At 47.9% G+C, this 19,356-nt stretch overlaps 1 protein-coding gene across 1 annotated transcript; it reads right to left on the bottom strand.

Annotated features, from left to right (window-relative positions):
* Positions 1 to 664: 664 nt before the first annotated feature.
* LOC140720110 (oxidized low-density lipoprotein receptor 1-like) lies at positions 665 to 18,457 on the bottom strand. The gene is made up of 6 exons (XM_073035004.1): positions 18,368 to 18,457; positions 16,874 to 16,987; positions 10,849 to 10,980; positions 7,208 to 7,350; positions 6,680 to 6,744; positions 665 to 1,582 (listed from the first exon to the last, which is right to left on the bottom strand). The coding sequence occupies exons 2-6, from the start codon at positions 16,980 to 16,982 to the stop codon at positions 1,390 to 1,392; spliced, it is 642 nt and encodes a 213-aa protein (XP_072891105.1). The 5' UTR covers positions 16,983 to 16,987; positions 18,368 to 18,457; the 3' UTR covers positions 665 to 1,389.
* Between the last annotated feature and the right edge of the window lie 899 nt (positions 18,458 to 19,356).

The following is a 19,356-nucleotide window of genomic DNA, read 5'->3' as shown; positions in this document are numbered from 1 at the left end:
CATTTTAAACTGAATGTTCTTTCCAATATTGGCCACACCTGCACACACGTAAGTTTGGAGAACCAGCTCCCTTTTCCTACCTATACACTGGTGACGATAACGACCGCATAACATCGAGGAATCTCGTTCTCGTCTACAGTACCTTCTTTCCCTTCCCCTAACAAAGACAACCCTATCGATACTGCTCGGCACATTTCATACCCTGCTTTCTGTGCCTCAGAAAAATGGGACGGGTGGCCAAGGGACCGCAAGGGAGACGGAGAGAGCTGTTGGTGAAGGAGGAGATAACGGAGACGGCACGGAGTGAAGGGGGCGGAGGGGTGATGGAGACAGGGTGCGTAGAAGAAGATGGAGTGGCGGAAACGGGGAGGGCTGTAGGGGAAGTCCTGGATGACGGTGACGAGGATGGTCGGGTGGGAAGGCGGGTTGACGACGAGCAGGAGACTGAAAACTCAATGAACCAGGAACACCTTCTTCCCCTCCGCCAGCATATTATTGAACGCATCAGCACCACATCCACATTTTTGCGGCATTTATTAGCTTTTTGCATTTGACATTGATTTTACATATTTGCGGCCTATTGATTCTTCAAAAGAACAAATCTCAGGTGGTCTAAGCCACAGATAATAAAACAGACCGTGAATCCGGTAGAAAAGATGCGATGCAGGTGGACAGGACATTTGACACGCTGGCCTTCATCAGTCAGGACACTGAGTACGGGGGTCGGAGGTCACGTTGCAGTTGCAGATGACGTCGGTCAGTCCGCACTTGGAGTATGGAGTTCAGTTCTGCTTGCCTTACTCTAAGAAAAATCTCAACGAACTGGAAATATTGCAGAGGGGGATTTCCGAGGTTGCTGCCGGGACAGGAGGGACTGAGTTATGGAGCGAGGTTGGGAATCCTGAGACTTTTTTCGGTGACCTCACAGAGGTGTACAAAAACACGAGAGACACAGATCAGGCGAATGCGTGCACTCTATTTCCCCAGGAATGGGGTATCGAGAACAGTAACGCACATGATTGAGGTGAGAGTAGCTACAGACAGAAGCGGGGGACGAGTTGCGTAAGATAAGAGCAACCAGTGGGATGGGGAGAGTGGGTAGAGACAGAGTAGAGAATCGAGAGGGAGAGGCTGGGAACAGAAGGGGGAATCGGGGCAGAGGGAGGCAAGAAAGCAAGGTGAGGAAAATGGGGATGAAACAGAGGAGGCGGGAGTGGAGAGGGATGAGACAGACTTTATACGGACGAGGGCAAACACAGGGCAAGATGGTGAGCAAGATTGCCGAAGACGGAAAGAGGAGAATAGGGTAAGGGTGAGGGGCAGCGGTGCGGAAGTGTTAGTGTGAGTGGTTAAGAGAAATGGAGGAGAAAGAGGGTTTTATCATTGTATTCAAGTCGGCTCCACTGGTTGTTGACAGAGATCCTGGATCTTTTGAGAAATAACTGGACACAAAGGTGCAGACTTCTCACAGATGAACCGCGTACGAACTTGATCGCAAGGTTTAAGATCAGTGTAATATGTACATACAGCGCATTCGGGGTCTCCACCGTTCATCCGGAACAGGACATTCGATGCCACTTTCCTGTCAAAGAGGGGTAAACAATTTCAACGCACCTCCTGCAGTCAGTCCCCAAAAACACTGTTACTGTACCTCGCCATAGACCCTAGGCACCCCAACATGTCCCACAACCCCACTTTCCCAGCACAGCCCTGTGTCGGTCTCCAGAATACTCCCACTGACCCACCCTGCAACCCTGTGTCAGACACCAAAGTAATCTTTTGCCCCACTTTCTACCCACCGATCGGTATCAGATATCAGAATATAACAGTACCCAACGTGCCCCTCACAGGCTCGTGTCAGTCCCCAAAATATCCCCACAGCTCTAGTGTCTTCGAAGGCCCCATGTCAGTCCTCAAAATGTTCCCACTTCTTTACTGTCTCCCCACAGGCCTGTGTTTTCTGCCTAAGTACTCACACTCACCACTCCCACCCCACAGATCAGTGTCAGTCCAAACTACACCCACTGCCTGACTCTCTCCCCGCAGACCCGTGCCGGTCCCCGAAATAATTCCACTGCCCAACCCTCTTTGTAGTGACCTGTGTCAATCACCAAAACATCTCCCGCTTCCCATGCTCTCCCTACGGACGTGTCTCAGTCCCCAGAGTACTCCCACTGAACCATTCTCTCAGCTCAGATCTGTGTCTGTCCCCAAAGTACACCCAACCCTCATTCTCTCCCCACTGACATGTGCCAGGCCCCAAAGTGTTCCCACTGCCTCACTCTCTCCCACAACCTAGGTCAGATCCCAAAGGAACTCCATAGCTCCACTCTCTCTCCACGGACCCGTGGTAGTCCCCAAAATACTTGCACTTCCCACTCTCACCCCAAGGCCCCGTGCGAGTCCCCGAAATAATCCCAATGCCTAGCCTTCTCCCTAAAGATCTGTGTCAACCACCAAAAGACTCCCACATCGGGCTCACTTCCCACAGCCCATGTCAGTTCCCACATTTGGAGAAGGAAGTCTGAGGATCAGAACGGGAGTGCGGCGGGAGCCATTTTGATTTTTTTCTTCTTCTCATCGGCATAAAGAGAGGCGGGACTAATTAGCCGTGTTACATTGGACAGCGTCATTTTGCGGAAAGCGGAGTGAGCCGGGAGCAGAGTGAAGGCTTATGGGCTTTGGCTCATCGGGCTTAGGCGGAAACGGGCGAGGCAAGGTAGGTTTAGTTTTTAATTTTTCCTGTTATTTGAGGAAATGGGGAATTATGAGTGTGAGTGCAGCTTGTTGTACTCGGTGTCGGATGTGCGAGGTCCTGGAGTCTCCTAGCCTCCCGGACGTGTACAGCTGCGCCAGGTGCGCCGAGCTGCAGCTCCTAAGGGACGGAGTTAGTTAACTGGAGCTGCAGATCGATGACCTTCCCCTGGTCAGGGAGAGTGAGGAGTTGATAGAGATGAGTTACAGGCAGGTGGTCACACCGGGGCCACGGGAGGCAGACAGGTGGGTCACGGTTACGAGTGGGAAGGGCAAGCGTCAGGTGCTAGAGAGTACCCCAGTGACGGTATCCCTGGACAATAAGTACTCCTGTTTGAGTACTGTCGGGGGGGGGGGGGGAACAACCTACCTGGGGGAAAAGACAGTGGCCGTGCCACCGGCACAGTGTCCGGCCCTGTAGCTCAGAAGGGTAGGGAAAGGAAGAGGAAGGCAGTAGTAACCGGGGACTCCATAGTAAGGGGGTCAGATGGGCGATTCTGTGGTCGCAGTCAGTAGACCCGATTGGTAGTTAGCCTCACTGGTGCCAGGGTCCGGGATGTATCTGGTCGAGTCCAGGATATCCTGAAATGGGAGGGTGAGGAGCCAGAGGTCGTGATACATATCGGTACCTATGACACAGGTAGGAAAAGGGAAGCGGTTCTGAATGGTTAGTGTCGGAAGTTCGGAAGGGAATTGAGAAGAAGGACTGCAAAGGTAGTAATCTTGGGATTACTGCCTGTGCCACACGACAATGAGAGTAGGAATGGAATGAGGTGGAGGATAAATGCATGGCTGATGGATTGGAGCAGGGGGGAGTGATTCAAGTTTCTGGATCATTGGGACCTCTTTTGGGGCAGGTGTGACCTGTACAAAAATGACGGGCTACACTTGAATCCTAGGAGGACAAGTTCCTAGCGGGGAGATTTGCTAAGGCTACTGGGGAGTTTTTAAACTAGAATGGTTGGGGGTGGGAATCAAATTGCAGAGACTAGTGGAGAGGAGGATAATTCACAAATAGAGAAAGCCAGAAGACAGAATGTGAGGGAGCATAGGCAAGTGACAGAGAAGGGGTGCACTCAGATCGAAGTTATAGGGGAGAAGGAAGTAAAAGATAATAAAGTTGTTTCCGCCGTTGGGGATAAACGGAGAGGAAGTGGTGGAGAGCTTTTTAAATGCATCTGTTTTAATGCTCAGAGCATTGTAAGAAAGGTGGATGAGCTTAGAGCATGGATTGATACCTGGAAATACAATGTTGTAGCAATTAGTGAAGCATGGTTAGAGGAGGATTGAAATTGGCAACTAAATATTCGTGAATTTCGTATCTTCCGATTATAGAATCAGAGGGGCAAGAGGGGGAGCTGTTGCATTGCTTGTCAGAGAAAATATTTGTCAGGTTGGGTCGGGTTACGGTAGGACTCAAGTGCAGACCAGTGAATGTTCTTTTACCAGGATTTATTATGGAGCACAAGGGCACCAGTCTTTCAAAAACAGGAGGCAGGCACGAACCCTGAATGGCATGCGGATGTCTTACCCGGGAAAGGCAGTCCGGCGAGAGCAGACGATCTAGAGCGCTCAGGCAAAAATCAGGTTCAAAAACAGGGAAAATCAAGAAACACAGAGTCCGGCAAGATCAGTTGGCAGCAGTCGCAATGGCAGGCTAGAACGACTCAGGTCAGAGCCGGGACGAACTGGCAGAGGATGTGAGTCAAGGCAGGGTTTAAATGGACCGGGTGATGAGTGAAAACAGAAACAGGTGGGTGCTAGTGAGGAGATAAGTGGGTAATTGGCGGAACTCCAATAAGGAAGGGGGCTGGGTCAAACTCCACATGGCCAGGTGAAAGAAGGCAGAAATTAAGGGCTGTCGTGGTCCAGGGCTACCAGCAGAGGCCCTTCGACCCAGCGTTCAGGCCGGATCTTTAACAACATTACAGAGGTGGTTAGGCAGGATAGATTAGAGAGCTCGTCTAGAGAATCTACTTGGGTGGAATTGCGGAATGGGAAAATGTAGTAACAATTATAGACCACCTAATAGGGAGCGAGAATTGGAGGAGCAAATATGTAAGGAGATAACAGATATTTGTAGTGAGCACAAGGTTATGATTGTGGGAGATCTTAATTTTCCACATATAGACTGCGAAGCCCATTTTGTAAAAGGGCTGGGTGGCTTGGAGTTTGTAGAATGTATGCAGGATAGTATTTAGCAATCGTACTTAGAGGTACCAACTAGTGAAGGGGCAGTGTTGGATCTGCTGTTAGGGAATGAGATAGGACAGTTGACGTAGGTATGATTTCGGGAGCACTTCGGGTCCAGTGGTCACAATACCGGTAGTTTCAATATAATTATGAATAAGAATAGGACTGGACTCAGGGTTGAGATTTTTGATTGGAGAAAGGCTAATTTTGAGGAGATGCGAATGTACTTAGAAGGAGTGGATTGGGACAATTTATTTTATGGGAAGGATGTAATAGAGAAGTGGAGTTCATTTACAGTTAAAATTTGGAGGCTACATGATCTTTATGTTACTGCTAGGTTGAAAGGAAAGGTTAAAAGGTTGAGAGAGCCATGGTTTTTAAGGGATATTGGAAACTTGGTTCGAAAAAGAGAGAGAGAGAGAGATCTACAATAAATATAGGCAGCATGGAGTAAATGAGGTGCTCGTGGAATATAAAAAAATGTAAAAAGAATCTTAAGAAAGGAATTAGAAAAGCTGAAAGAAGATAAGAGTTTGCATTGGCAAGTAAGGTGAAAATAAATCCAAACGGTTTCTGCATGGACTAGAAGGGCCGAGATGGCCTGTTTCCGTGCTGTAATTGTTATATGGTTTTATCGTTTCTACAGTTATATTAATAGCAAAAGGATCGTGAAGGATAACATTGGTCCCTTGGAGATTCAGAGTGAATTCATCAGTATTCACTAAGGAGAAGGATTTTGAATTGTGTAAGGTAAGGTAAACAAGTAGAGTAGTTATGAAAACTATGATGATTAAAGAAGAGGAAGTACTGAAACTTTAAAAGAATATAAAAGTGGATAAGTCTCCGGATCCTGACAGTTTTATGTACAGTTCTGGTCATAGAATTATAGGAAAGATGTCAACAATATAGATAGAGTACAGAGGAGATTTACTAGAATGTTACCTGGGTTTCAGCACCTAAGTTACAGAGAAAGGTTGAACAAGTTAGTTTTTTATTAGTTGGAGCATGGAGGGTTGAGGGGGGACTTGATAGAGGTATTTAAAATTCTGAGGGGGATAGATAGAGTTGACGGAGATAAGCTTTATTTCCCGTTGAGAGTAGAGGAATTTCAGACAAGAGGACATCACTTGAGAATTAAGGGGAAAAGGTTTAGGGGCAACACGAGTAGGAACTTCTTTACTCAAAGAGTGGTAGCTGTATGGAACGAGTTTCCAGTAGTAGTAGAGACAGATCAGATTTAGTCTTTTAAATAAAAATAGATAGGAAAATTGTCAGGGATGGAATGGAGGGTATGTGCTGAATGCAGGTAGGTGAGACTAGGTGAGAGTAATCTTTCGGCACGGACTAGAAGGGCCGGGATGGCCTGTTTCCGTACTGTAATTGTTATATAGTTATATAGTTATCTGAATTTTACTGCACACTCTCTACTAACAGCCCGTATCGATCCGCAAACAAATCCAATTGCCCATTCTCTCGCCGCAGAACTTTCTCTATCTCCAAAATTCCCCGATTGCCCACTCTCTCCCCACAGCCATTGTCAATCCGCAAACTCATACAAATGCCCACTCCCTTTGGCAACCCGTGTCTGACCACAAACTAATCTCACTACACACAACCTTCCCGCAGCCTGTGCAGTCCCCAAAATAAATCCACTACCCACTCGCTTCTCTCAGCCTTTATCAATCCGACGACCCACTTTCTTTTCAGAAAATTGCAAGATCCCAAATCTCACCCGTCTTTGCATTTTCCAATCCAGTAGGAAATGCCTTCGTCGCGGACAGCTTTGGCAACAAAATTCTGTGAAATTAAATTGGTATCATTAATGATTGAATTCGAGCAAACTTTAAGGAGCGTCCCTTTATGTCTGACCCCAGGAGAGTGTGAAGAGATGGTGTTGAAGGAGCTGTAATTCTGTGTCTCACCACAGGAGAATGTGATGGCACAGTGTGGAGGGAGCCTCACTCTTTGTCTGACCCCGGGAGTGTGTGATGGGACGGTGTGGAGGGAGCCTCACTCTGTGTCTGACCTCAGGAGTGTGTGATAAGACCTTATTGAGGGAGCACTCTGTTTCCGACCACGAGAGAGAGAGAGTGATCTGACGATGTGGAGGAGATTCACTCCGTTTCTGACACCGGGAGTGTGCGCTGGGACTAGAGGGAGGGAGATTCACTCTGTGTCTGACCCCGGAAGTGAGTGATCAAACGGTGTGGAGGTAGCTTCACTCTGGTGTGGATATATATTCCGTGGATCTGACACGTACCTCTTCTTCTGCTGAATTTATTTCAAGAAGTTTAGAATCAGAGTTCGAACAATACTGTTTGGCTTCATCGTAGGAACGGTTAAACGCGGATATAAAATAACACGGGTCTTCATTTCTGATCCAGTCCTGGGAAAACGCTTGCTCTGCAAATTAGGAACAAGGAACAGTGAATCTCCCTCCGTACCGTCCATTACACCCGCTGTATGTCAGACACAGAAAGAGACTGTCCTCACCGTCCCATCACATACAACTGGTCAGATACAGAATAAAACACACTCTTCACTGGTCCCTTGAAAAATGTGCTCTGGAATTTCCGAACAAGTAACGATGAATCCCCTACATCCGTCTATTGCATCCGCCGGAAGACAGACCAAGAAGATGGATCTCTATGCACTGTCCAATCCAAGTGAGAGATGAAGAGCGAATCTCCCTCGATACCGTCCCATCACTCACTCCCGGGGTAGGACACAGAGATGAAGCTCCCTCAATATCGTCCTGTCACACAATCCTCGGGTAGAACACAGAGTGATGTTCCCAGCAGACTGTCCCAACACACAATCCTGTTGTCAGAAACAGAGTAAAGCTCCCTCCACGTCGTCCGATCACAAACTCCCGGGGTCACACACAGAGTGAAGCTCACTCGACACCCTCCCATCACACACTGTCGGGATGAGACCCAGAATGAAGCTCCCTCCACAGCGTTTCATCACACACTCCCGGCGTCGACACTGAGTAAACCTCCCTCCACACTGTCCCATCACAAATTCCTTTGGTCGGACACAGTGGTGCTCCCACCAGACCATCCCAGCACAAAGTCCTGTTGTCAGATATAAGTGATGCTCCCTCCATAGCAATCCATCACACGCACACTGTGTCAGTCACAAAGTGAAGCTCCTTCCACATCATCCTGTCACAGTCGACAGAGGTCAGACGCAGAGTAAAACTCACTCCATACAGCCCCATCACACTCCCAGGGGTTTCACCCAGTGTGAGCTCCGTATTCCACTGTCCCATCCGACACTCCGGTAAAAAAAACAGAGTGAAGTTCCCTCCTCACTCTCCCAATGCTCAATCCTGGGTTTAGACACAGAGTGATGCTCCCTGCATAACATCCAATCGCAAACGCACTGTCTCAGACATAGAGAGCAGCTCACACCACACTGTCCCATCACACACTCCCGGAGTCAGACACAGAGTGAAATTCCCGCGAAACTGCCCCATTATGCGTTCTCGGGGTCAAATACAAACGACCCTCTCGCCCTTCTATCATGCATTCCCGTCGTCTGAATCAAACTGAAGCTCGTTCACACCGTCCCATCACGCTGTCCTGCTGTAAAACGCAAATTGAATCTCCCACCACTGCACACAATTACACATTCGTGGGACCCTTCACCAGTTGTAGCTCCCTCAACTCCGCCCCATCACAAACTTCAACCGTCAGAGACAAGCTCTTTTCCACCATCCTATCACAGAGATCCTGATGGACAGATACAAATAGAATTTCAATCCATACCGTCCCGTCACACACTCCCGGGGTGAGACACATGAATGAGCTCCGTCCGCAATTTCCAATCATGCAACCCGTTGCCAGACATTGAGGGATTCTCCTTCAATACTGTCCCATCATACAATCCAGGAGTAAACATAGAGTGGAACTCCCTTATAATATTACATCATACACACCCGGGGTCGGACACAGAGTGAAATTCTTTCTCACTCCACGGCACAATCATACACTCATTGGTTCAGACTGCACGCTGCTCACTGTCAAATCACACACACTTAGGGATAGACACAGTGGGAATCTCCTTCCACACCGTCCCATCACACACTCCCGAGATCAGACTTGCTATGAAACTACCTCGGCAACGTCCCATCACAGGCAGCCGGAGTCAGTTGGAGAGTGAAGGTCCCTACAGGACATCCAATCACACACTTCCTTACGGGTCAGACACAAATTGACGTTCCATCCACAATGTCCCGTCACACATTCTCGGGGACAGCCGAAGAATGAAGCTCTTGTCTCACGGTCTCATCATACTCTCCCCGTGTCAGACACAGTATTATGCTCCTTCCACATTGTCCCATCACACACGACCGGGGTCAGTCTCAGACTGAAGATTTCACTCCACCGCACTAATCACCCACTCCTTGGGTCAGACATGGAGTGAAGGTCTTCAAATTACACAGGGGTCAGAAAACGAGCGAATCTCCCTCCACACCGTCCCATCACACACATCCAGGTATGACACAGAGAGAAGCTGCCTCCACACCGTCCCATCACACACACCCGGGGTCAGACACAGAGAGAAGCTGCCTCCACACCTTCCCATCACACATTCCGGAGCATAACATAGTGTACATCTCCCTCCTTACGCTCTCCTTACGTCATACACCTCCTGGCGAGTCACAGAGTGAAGCTCTCTCTCAACCGTTCGATCACGCTCAGCTGTGCTCATACACAAAGTGAAGTTCCGCCCACGCTCTCCCATGGCACACTGACGGGTTCAGCCTCGCTTCACAACATCCAATCACAAAATCCGGTGTCACATAGAATGTACGTCCCTCTGCACTGTCCCCTCACACAGTCCCGGAGTCATACACAGAAGCTTTCTCTCTAGGATCCCATGACACACACTGGGAATCAGGAAGTGAGTGATGCTCCCTCCACACCATCCCATCACACACTGCCGGGGTCAGACACAGAGTGAAGCTCCCTCCACACCGTTCCATCACACACTTCCGGATTCAGGCACAGAGTGAATCTCCCTCTACACCGTCCCATCACACACCCCCGGGGTCAGAGACCCAGTGCATCTCACTCCACACCGTCCCCACACACACTTCCGGGGTAAGACACAGAGTGAATCTCCCTCCACACCGTCCCATCACACACTTCTCGATTACGACACAGAGTGATTCTCCCTCAACAACGTCCCATCACACACTCCCGAGGATAGAGACTCAATCAATCTTCCTCCACACCGTCCCATCACACACTCCCGCGGTCTGAGACACAGTGAGTATCCCTCCACACCGTCCTATCGCACACTTCCATATTCAGACACAGAGTGATGCTCCTTCTGTTCCGTCTCATCCCTCACTATGGGATTCAGACACAGAGTGAGGCCCTCCACGATACCATCACACACTGTCGGAATCAGACAGAGAGTGAGGCCCCCGCAGTACTTCCCGTCACGCACTCATGGATTCCAACTGAACTCTGTCTCCATGGTGCCATAACACACTTCAGGCGTCAGACATGGGGTGAACCGCTCTAGGCAATGTCCCTACACACAACCCCGCGGTTAGACACAGAGTGAAGCTGGATCCATACTCTCCCATCAGACACACCCGGAGTGAGACAAAGAATGAAGCTGAAATGCTACGTCTCACAATCCCGTGGTCAGACACAGAGTGAATCCACCTCCACAACTTCCCATCACACTCTCCTGGATTCAGTGATAGAGTGAAACTTCCTCCACGCAGCCCCATCACACACTCACCGGGTCAAACACAGAGTGAATCACCCTCCATACCATCTCTTCACACACTCCCGATGTCAAGCACAGAGAGACGCTTCCTCTCTCCATGCCTGTCCTGTGATGAGGAGCGGGTGAAAGAGAGGGATGATGCCTCACCTCTTCTGCTGGTCAACAATTCACAGATTTGATCCTTGGTTTCGTTGACAGATCTGTACTTCGTTTCCATCTCAGTGAACTGGTGACGGAGATCGCTGTTCGTTCGTTTAAGAGACGGACAAATCTGTGATACTGAGAGAGATGGTGAAGGATGCTTAGCGTTTACAGTAACACGTGAGTCAGCGGCACGCTACCGAACGGGTCACAGAGAGTGTTGGGTCAATGTCACGGTGAAGGGTGTCACAGTGAAGGATGTGCTGGTGGCAGAGAGAGAGGCGTCGGCGCCACATTGAGAGGCGTGTCTGTGTCACGCTGAGGGGTATATCAATGTCCAGTGGTGTCACGGTGCTAGAGTATATGTGTCTGTTCTTGTCTGGTTTTGTCTCTGTCACGGTGAGAGACATGTCGTGGCCACGGTGTGTGTGAGAGGGTCACGCTGAGCTGTGTGACGGTGTCACGGAGAGTACTATGTTGGAGTCAGTGTGAATTTAGGAGTCGGTATCACGTTCAGGAGTTTTCCTATGTCAGGGTGAGGTGCGGGTAATTTCCTCCGTGAGCGGTGCATCGGTGTTATTTTGAGGGTGATACTGTCTTGCTAAAGGGTGTTACAGTGACGTGTGAGTCTTTGAGATGATGCGGTGCAGAGCGGTTCACGCTGAGGAGCGTGAAGTTGTCCCGGTATACGGCACCTCAGTGTCACGGTGAACAGCGTGACGGTGTCATTCTGAAGAGTGTGTTTCAGATCGCCTTGAGGAGTTTATCAATAACACGGTCAGGGGCATGTCGATGTTAGTGAGGGGTACGTTGCGGCCATGTGTGATTGCCATGTGTGTGTCCTTTTCGCGGTTAGCAGTGTAAATGTGTCTCGTTGAAGGTCGTGAACGTGCTGAAGCGACAGGATTGCTGATCTTATGGTGAATGGCGTGTCGGTGTCAGGACAAGTCTTGATTTTGTTACGGTAGGGTCCGTGTTTTTATCACGGTTAGGTGTGTGTCGGTTTTACAGAACATAGAACACGGAATAGTTCTATTCACGGAATAGCCCTTCGGCCCACAATGCTGTGTCGACCCTTAAACCCTGCATCGGATATAACCGCCCATTTCAAATTCCCCCATATACCTGTCTAGTAGTCTCTTAAATTTCACTGGTGTATTTCCCTCCACCACAGGCTCAGGTAGTGCATTCCCGGCACCAAAAACGCTGTGATTAAAAAACCTTCCTCTAATATCCCCTTTGAACTTCCCTCTCCTTACCTTAAAGCCATGTCCTCTTGTGCTGAACAGTGGTGCCCTGGGGAAGAGGCGCTGGCTGTCCACTCTATCTATTCCTCTTAATATCTTGTATACCTCTATCATGTCTCCTCTCATCCTCCTTCTCTCCAAAGAGTAAAGCCCTAGCTCCCTTAATCTCTGATCATAATGCATACTCTCTAAACCAGGCAGCATCCTGGTAAATCTCCTCTGTACAGTTACCTATGCACATCCTTCCTATTGTGAGGCGACCAGAAAGGACACAGTACTCCAAGTACGGACTAACCAGAGATTTATAGAGCTACATGATTACCTCGTGACTCTTAAACTCCATCCCCCGACTTATGAAAGCTAACTCTCCATATGCTTTCTTAACTACCCTATCTACCTGTGAGGAAACGTTCATGGATCTGTGGAAATATACCCCCAGATCCCTCTGCACCTCCGCAGTAACAGTTATCCTGCCATTTACAGTGTACTGTTCCTTTGAGCTTGTCCTTGCAAAGTGTACCACCTCACACTTCTCCGTGTACTGCATCTGACATTTCTCAGCCCACTTCTGCATCTTATCAATGTCTCCCTGCAATCATTGAGAATCCTCCACGTGATCCACTACACCACACAAACTTCGTGTTGCTTGAAAACATCCCAACGCAGACTTCTACCCCCACATCCAGGTCGTTAACAAAATTCAGGAAAAGTAGGGGTGCCGGAACCGATCCTTGTGGGACACCACTAGTCACAGCCCAGCAATCCGAATGTACTCCCTCTGCCACGCCACTCTGTTTTCTGCAGGCAAGCCAATTCTGAATACACCTGGCCGAACTTCCCTGGATCCCATGCCTTCTGTCTTTCTGAATAAGCCTACCGCGTGGAACCTTTTCAAATGTAGGTTCCGGTAAGTTTTGTTTCGTTAGTTTAGAGTAGAGAGAATGTCAGGCAGGATGAAGGAATACTCTTCTGCAGGATGGGGGAAGTGAGGGAGAACTCCGGTGTCCCCGACAACAACACCTGCAGGAAGTGCTTCCGGTTGCAGCTCCTAACAAACCGCGTTAGGGAACTGGAGCAGGAGCTGGATGACCTCCGGATCATTCCCGAGAATGAGGAGTTTATAGATAATAGTTTCAGGGAGGTAGTTACGGCAAAGAAGCAGGGCACCGGTAATTGGGTTATCATCAGGCGAGGAAGGGGGAAAGGGCAGACAGAGCAGGGATCCCCTGTGGCCATTCCCTTTAACAACATGTATACCGATTTGGATGCTGTTGGGAGGGATAACTTACCCGGGACAAGCTGCGGCTACCGGATCTCTGGCACTGAGTCTGGTTCTGCAGTGCAGAAGGGAGCGGGGCAGATGAGGAGAGCGGTAGTCATAGGAGACTCGATAGTTAGAGGTACAGACAAGAGGTTCTGCAGTCGTGACAGGGACTCCCGGATGGTTTGTTGCCTCCCGTGTGCCAGGGTCAGGGATGTCTCTGATCTTGTGCACAGCATTCTGAAGTGGGAGTGTGAGCAGCCAGATGTCATGGTTCTCGTCGATACAAATGACGTAGGAAGAAAGAGTGAGGAGGTCCTGAAGATTGAGTATGGAGAGTTCGGTCGGAGGTTAAAAAGCAGGACCTCGAGAGTAGTGATCTCAAGATTGTTTCCTGTGCCACGTGCCAGTGAGGGTAAGTGTAAGATGATCTGGAGGATGAACAAGTGGTTGAGGAACTGTTATAGTGGGCACGGTTTCAGATTTTTGGATGTTTGGGATCTCCTCTGAGTAGGTGGAACCTGTTCAAGAGAAACGAGTTACACTTGAACTACAGGAGAACCCATATCCTTGCAGGGATGTTTGCTAGTGCAATTGCGGATGTTTTAAATTAGATTTGCAAGGGATGGGAACCAGAGTGCCAGAGCAGAGAGTGGAGCGGGGGGTGAAAATATATGATGTTAAAAGTTCATGCAACGTCAGAAATAGAAGAGCTTTGTGTGGTGGTAATCATCTTCTGCGGTTTGCCTATTTAAAAGCGAGGACTATTTTGAGGAAGGCAGACGACCTGAGGGCGTGGATTAACACATGGAATTATGACTTTATAGCCATTAGTGAAACTGAGATACAGGAGGGGCAGGACTGGCGGATTCATGTTCCTGGGATACGAATTTTCAGAGGTAGTAGAGATAAAGGGATGAAGGGTGGGTGTTTGAATTGCTAGTCAAGGAACATTTAACAGTAGTGCTCAGGCAGGATAGATTAGAGGGCTTGTCTACCGAGGCCATATGGGTGAAGCTGAGAAACAGGAATGGTATGACCACATTAAAGATATTGTATTAAAACTACCCAATAGTCAGAGAGAATTGGAGCTGCAAAACTGTGGAGAGATAGCAGACAACATCAGGAAACATGAAGTTGTGATAGTAAGAGATTTTAATTTTCCACATATTATTGGGGCTCCCGTACTGACGGGTTAGAGTTTGTAAAATGTGATCAGGAAAGTTTTCTAAATCAATATGTCGAGGTTCCAACTAGATAGGATGCAATAGTAGATCTCCTATTAGGAAACGAGTTAGGGCAAGTGACGGGAGAGTGTGTAGGGGAACACTTTGGGTCTAGTGATCATAATACCGTTATTTTCAACTTGGCCATGGATAAAGATAGATCAGGTCTGCGGATTGAGGAAATAAACTGGAAAAAGGGGAAATTTGAGGAAATGAGAAAGGATCGAAAAAGCGTGGATTGGAAATCTGATAAAGAAGAAGAGAGAGATGTATGAACGTTATAGGCACCAAGGAGCAAATAGTGTGCTTGAGGAGTATAAAATTGAGAGACAAAATTGGTCCTGTTGAAGAACAGAGCATTCGGCTATGTATGGAACCAAAAGAAATTGGGGGAGATTTCAATTGTTTTTTTCAGCATCTGTATTTACTAAGGAATTGCAAGGAGCCTCTGGAAATAAGGCAAACAAGTAGTGAGGTCACGGAACTTCAACCGTTAAAGAGGGGTATGGGCTTGCTGTCTTGAAGCAAATCAGAGAAGATAAATTCCCTTGAGCAGACAGAGTATTCCCCTGGACCTTGAAGGAGAGTACTGTTGAAATTTCTGGGGCCCTGGCAGATATATTGAAAATGTTAGCACCCACGGGTGAGGTGCCGGTGGTTTGGAGGATAGTTCATGTTGTTCCGTTGTTCAAAAATGCTGTAAATGTATTCCGGGAAATTATAGGCCGGTATGTATGATGTCAGTAGTAGGTAACTTATTGGAAAGAGAACTAAGTGATATGATCTACTGTTAGGAACTTATTAGGCAGAGTCAGCACGGCTTTGTGCGGAGCAGGTCATGTTTAACTAATCTATTAAAGTTTTTCGAGGAGATTACCAGGGAAGTGGATGAATGGAAGGCAGTGGATGTTGACTAAATGGACTTCAGTAAGGTCTTTGACAAGGTGCGGCATGGGAGGTTAGATAGGAAGATTCAGTCACTCGGCATACATGGAAAGGTAGTAAATTGGATTAGACATTTGCTCAATGGAAGAAGCCAGAGTGTGGAAGTGGAGGATTGCTTCTCTGAGTGGAGGCCTGTGACTAGTGGTGTGCCAGAGGGATCAGTGCTGGATCCATTTTTATTTGTCATCTATATCAATGATCTGGATGATAATGTGTTCAGTTGAATCTGCACATAATACAGATATTGGAGGGGTAGTGGACAGTAAGGACGATTTCGAAAGCTTGCAGAGGGAATTGGACTTGCTGGAAAAGTGGGAAACAAATGGAAGATGGAGTTTAAGTGTGAGGTATTGCACTTTGGAAGGAAAAATCAAGGTAGAACATATAAGGTAAATGGTAGGATAGAGAGGAGTGCAGTAGATCAGAGGGATCTGAGAATACAGATAAATAATTTTCTAAATGTGGCGTCACAGGTAGATAGGGTCGTAAACAGAGTTTTCGGCACATTGGCCTTTATAAATCAAATTATTGAAAATTTGATGAGGCCGAATTTGAGTGTTCCGTTTAGTTTTGATGAGGCCGAATTTGAGTGTTCCGTTTAGTTTTGGTCACCTACTTAGAGGAAGGTTATTAATAAGGTTGAAGAAGTGCAGAGGAGGTTTACAGGGATGTTGCCGGGACTTGAGAAACTGAGTTGCAGTGGAAGTTTGAATAGGTTAGAACTTTATTCCGTGGAGCGTGAAGAATGAGGGGAGATTTGACAGAGGTTTATAAAATTATGGTGTGTGCAAGAGTGAGTGCGAGCAGGCTTTTTCCACTGAGGTTAGGGGAGAAAAAAGAAACGAAGGACATAGGTTAAGGGTGAAGGGCGAAAAGATTAAAGGACACATTAGTGGGGGCTTCTTCACACAGAGAGTAGTGGGAGTGTGGAATGAGCTGTCATTTGAAGTGGTGAATGCAGGTTCACATTTATCATTTAAGAAAAGCTTGGACTGGTACATTTATGAGAGCGGTATGCAGGGATATGCTCTAGCTGCAGGTTAGTGGGACTGGGCAGAAAAAATGGGTCAGCACAGCCAAGAAGAGCCAAAAATCCTGTTTCTGTGCTGCAATGTTCTATGGTTGTCAGTTGTGTGTCGGTATCACTTTGAGCGATGTGTTGGTGGGGGTTGTGTCGGGGTCACGGTGAGGGATGTGTCGTAGTCATTATAAGTGGCCCGTCAGTACCACGGTGAGGGGTGTCTTGGTATCACAGTGAAGGGTGATTCGGGGTAAAGTTGGTAATGTGTCACTGTTACAATATGCATTTTTATACTCTGCGGATTGGTAGTTGCGACCGGTGTGAAACTCACCATGAATCCTCCAGCAGATACCCGTGATAATGAGGGTCACCGTTAAAACACAGATAAGCCATATGCTTTGGTCCGATCGATCTCTACTTGCGGGTCGTTCATTTCCCATGTCGTCTGTGGAAAAAAAATCGTTTCGTGACTTTGTTAATGGTCATTTTCCCTGATCTAATCCAACCCTGCTCTTCCCACTCTCCGAGTTCAAATCAGTCTCTGCCTTACTGAAAAGCAATGAACGGAAATGACAGTAAAGAACAGGCCAGGTGAAATTCTTTCTGTCTACACAATGTCCATCTTCCTACAATCCCTGTACACGCTTCTGCCTGTCACCGCTGCAGAGAAATACACCGTCTGTCTGGTCTCCCTCTGTCACTCATAATGATATAGACCTGTACCTCATCCGCCCCCCCCCCCCCCTCAGTCTCCGCCGCTCTAGACTAATACACAGTCTGTCTGGTCTCCCTGTATCTCTCATAATGATATTGACCTGTATCTCCTCCCCCCTCAGTCTCCGCCACTCTAGACTAATACACAGTCTGTCTGGTCTCCCTGTATCTCTCATAATGATATAGACCTGTATCTCCTCCCCGCTCAGTCTCCGCCGCTCTAGATTAATACACCGTCTGTCTGGTCTCCCTGTATCTCTCATAATGATATTGACCTGTATCTCCTCCCCGCTCAGTCTCCGCCGCTCTAGACTAATACACCGTCTGTCTGGTCTCCCTGTATCTCTCATAATGATATAGACCTGTATCTCCTCCCACCTCATTCTCCGCCGCTCTAGATTAATACACCGTCTGTCTGGTCTCCCTGTATCTCTCATAATGATACAGACCTGTATCTCCTCCCCCCTCAGTCTCCTCCACTCTAGACTAATACACAGTCTGTCTGGTCTCCCTGTATCTCTCATAATGATATTGACCTGTATCTCCTCCCCCCTCAGTCTCCTCCACTCTAGACTAATACACCGTCTGTCTGGTCTCCCTGTATCTCTCATAATGATATAGACCTGTATCTCCTCCCCCCTCAGTCTCCGCCACTCTAGACTAATAGACCGTCTGTCTGGTCTCCCTGTATCTCTCATAATGATATATACCTGTATCTCCTCCCCCCTCAGTCTCCGCCACTCTAGACTAATACACAGTCTGTCTGGTCTCCCTGTATCTCTCATAATGATATAGACCTGTATCTCCTCCCCGCTCAGTCTCCGCCGCTCTAGACTAATACACCGTCTGTCTGGTCTCCCTGTATCTCTCATAATGATATAGACTTGTATCTCCTCCCCCCTCAGTCTCCGCCGCTCGAGAGAAAGAAGGATGAACACTCTGATGGGCAGAAGTGTGCAGAGTTGCCCATATTCGCCCTCCCCTGGGAAAATCACAAACCATTTCTGTTTCTATGCTGCTCAAGAGAGAGAGAGATGGAAAAGAAAACAATCAACAACATCTGCTGCAGGTAGCAGAGAGATAAGAGAGGGAGAGAGACTTGTTGATTTACCGTATTATGACTTCTGCGAGGGTTATTTATCTTGTACCACTCTGTTCATTAACATTCCTCAGTGGACAGCCGGAGTGGGCTGGTTTGATGGACACAGCCATTCAAAATTGATTGACAACTGCGACCCTGTGAGTAGGGATAAAAGTCAGGTCTGGAGAGACACCCATCAGACACACCAGGAGAAACAGTATTGGACACTGATTGAGTGTTGGAACCCACGGGAAGGTGTGGGGCATCAGAGACCGAACAAAGAGATCGGTCAGTAAATCTCACAGTGTTATAGCAGGGCCGGTGGGGACTTGTGTGTGTGTCCACTCATGCCAGAGTGACGAGTCCAATACAGAAGAACGGTCTACCTGAAGGACAGAGGGGTCATACCTGAATGGCCACAACGATGCGGCGGATCAAGAACGCAAAGGAAGGTTTGCCTGACTGAAGCTGTTACTTCTCGCTCGCTCTCTCCCTCTCTCTCTCCAACGATGACAACACAACACCCATATCTACCTCAGCATGCATGAACTGCATTGAACTTTATACTTTTGTGTGACAATTCATTATCCCCTAGACATCGATAGAGCTTGTTTATTATTGATTATTATTATTCCCACACTTTTAGGTTTATTATTGCTAACGTGTGTTATCTATATTTTTGCATTATTGGTATTGATTTGTTTATTTTACTAATAAACACTTTTGAATATAGTACCACCAGACTCCAACGGATTATTCTTTCTCTGCTGGTTAGACACCCAGTTACGGGGCACGTAACAAACTGGGGCCTCGTCTTCCGAGATTTGATTACCAAATTGGGGGAGGGGGCAGTGAGTAGGGATAAAATTTCCTTATCTGATCTTGTTGCGTGGATAAACAGACGGGAAACCAGCAGAGATGGAAATAGACAAATTTTTGGAAAACCCGACTTTGAAGGCGCTGGATGGTGCCACGAAGACGGAATTGGTGATGATACAGACCCTTATCAGTCTCCCCAC

The sequence above is a fragment of the Hemitrygon akajei genome, unplaced genomic scaffold (genome assembly GCF_048418815.1).
Source record: "Hemitrygon akajei unplaced genomic scaffold, sHemAka1.3 Scf000036, whole genome shotgun sequence".
In the NCBI taxonomy this organism is placed as follows: domain Eukaryota; kingdom Metazoa; phylum Chordata; class Chondrichthyes; order Myliobatiformes; family Dasyatidae; genus Hemitrygon; species Hemitrygon akajei.
This window is presented reverse-complemented; position numbering and strand designations above follow the sequence as displayed.

Excerpts from the sequence above, each read along its gene's own strand:
- LOC140720110 (XM_073035004.1), bottom strand. The coding sequence starts at position 16,982 with ATGGGAAATGAACGACCCGCAAGTAGAGATCGATCGGACCAAAGCATA. Across the intron at positions 6,745-7,207 it reads TAAATTCAGCAGAAGAAGAG|AATTTTGTTGCCAAAGCTGT; the intron begins GTACGTGTCAGA and ends TTAATTTCACAG. Across the intron at positions 1,583-6,679 it reads ATTGGAAAATGCAAAGACGG|GAAAGTGGCATCGAATGTCC; the intron begins GTGAGATTTGGG and ends CCTCTTTGACAG.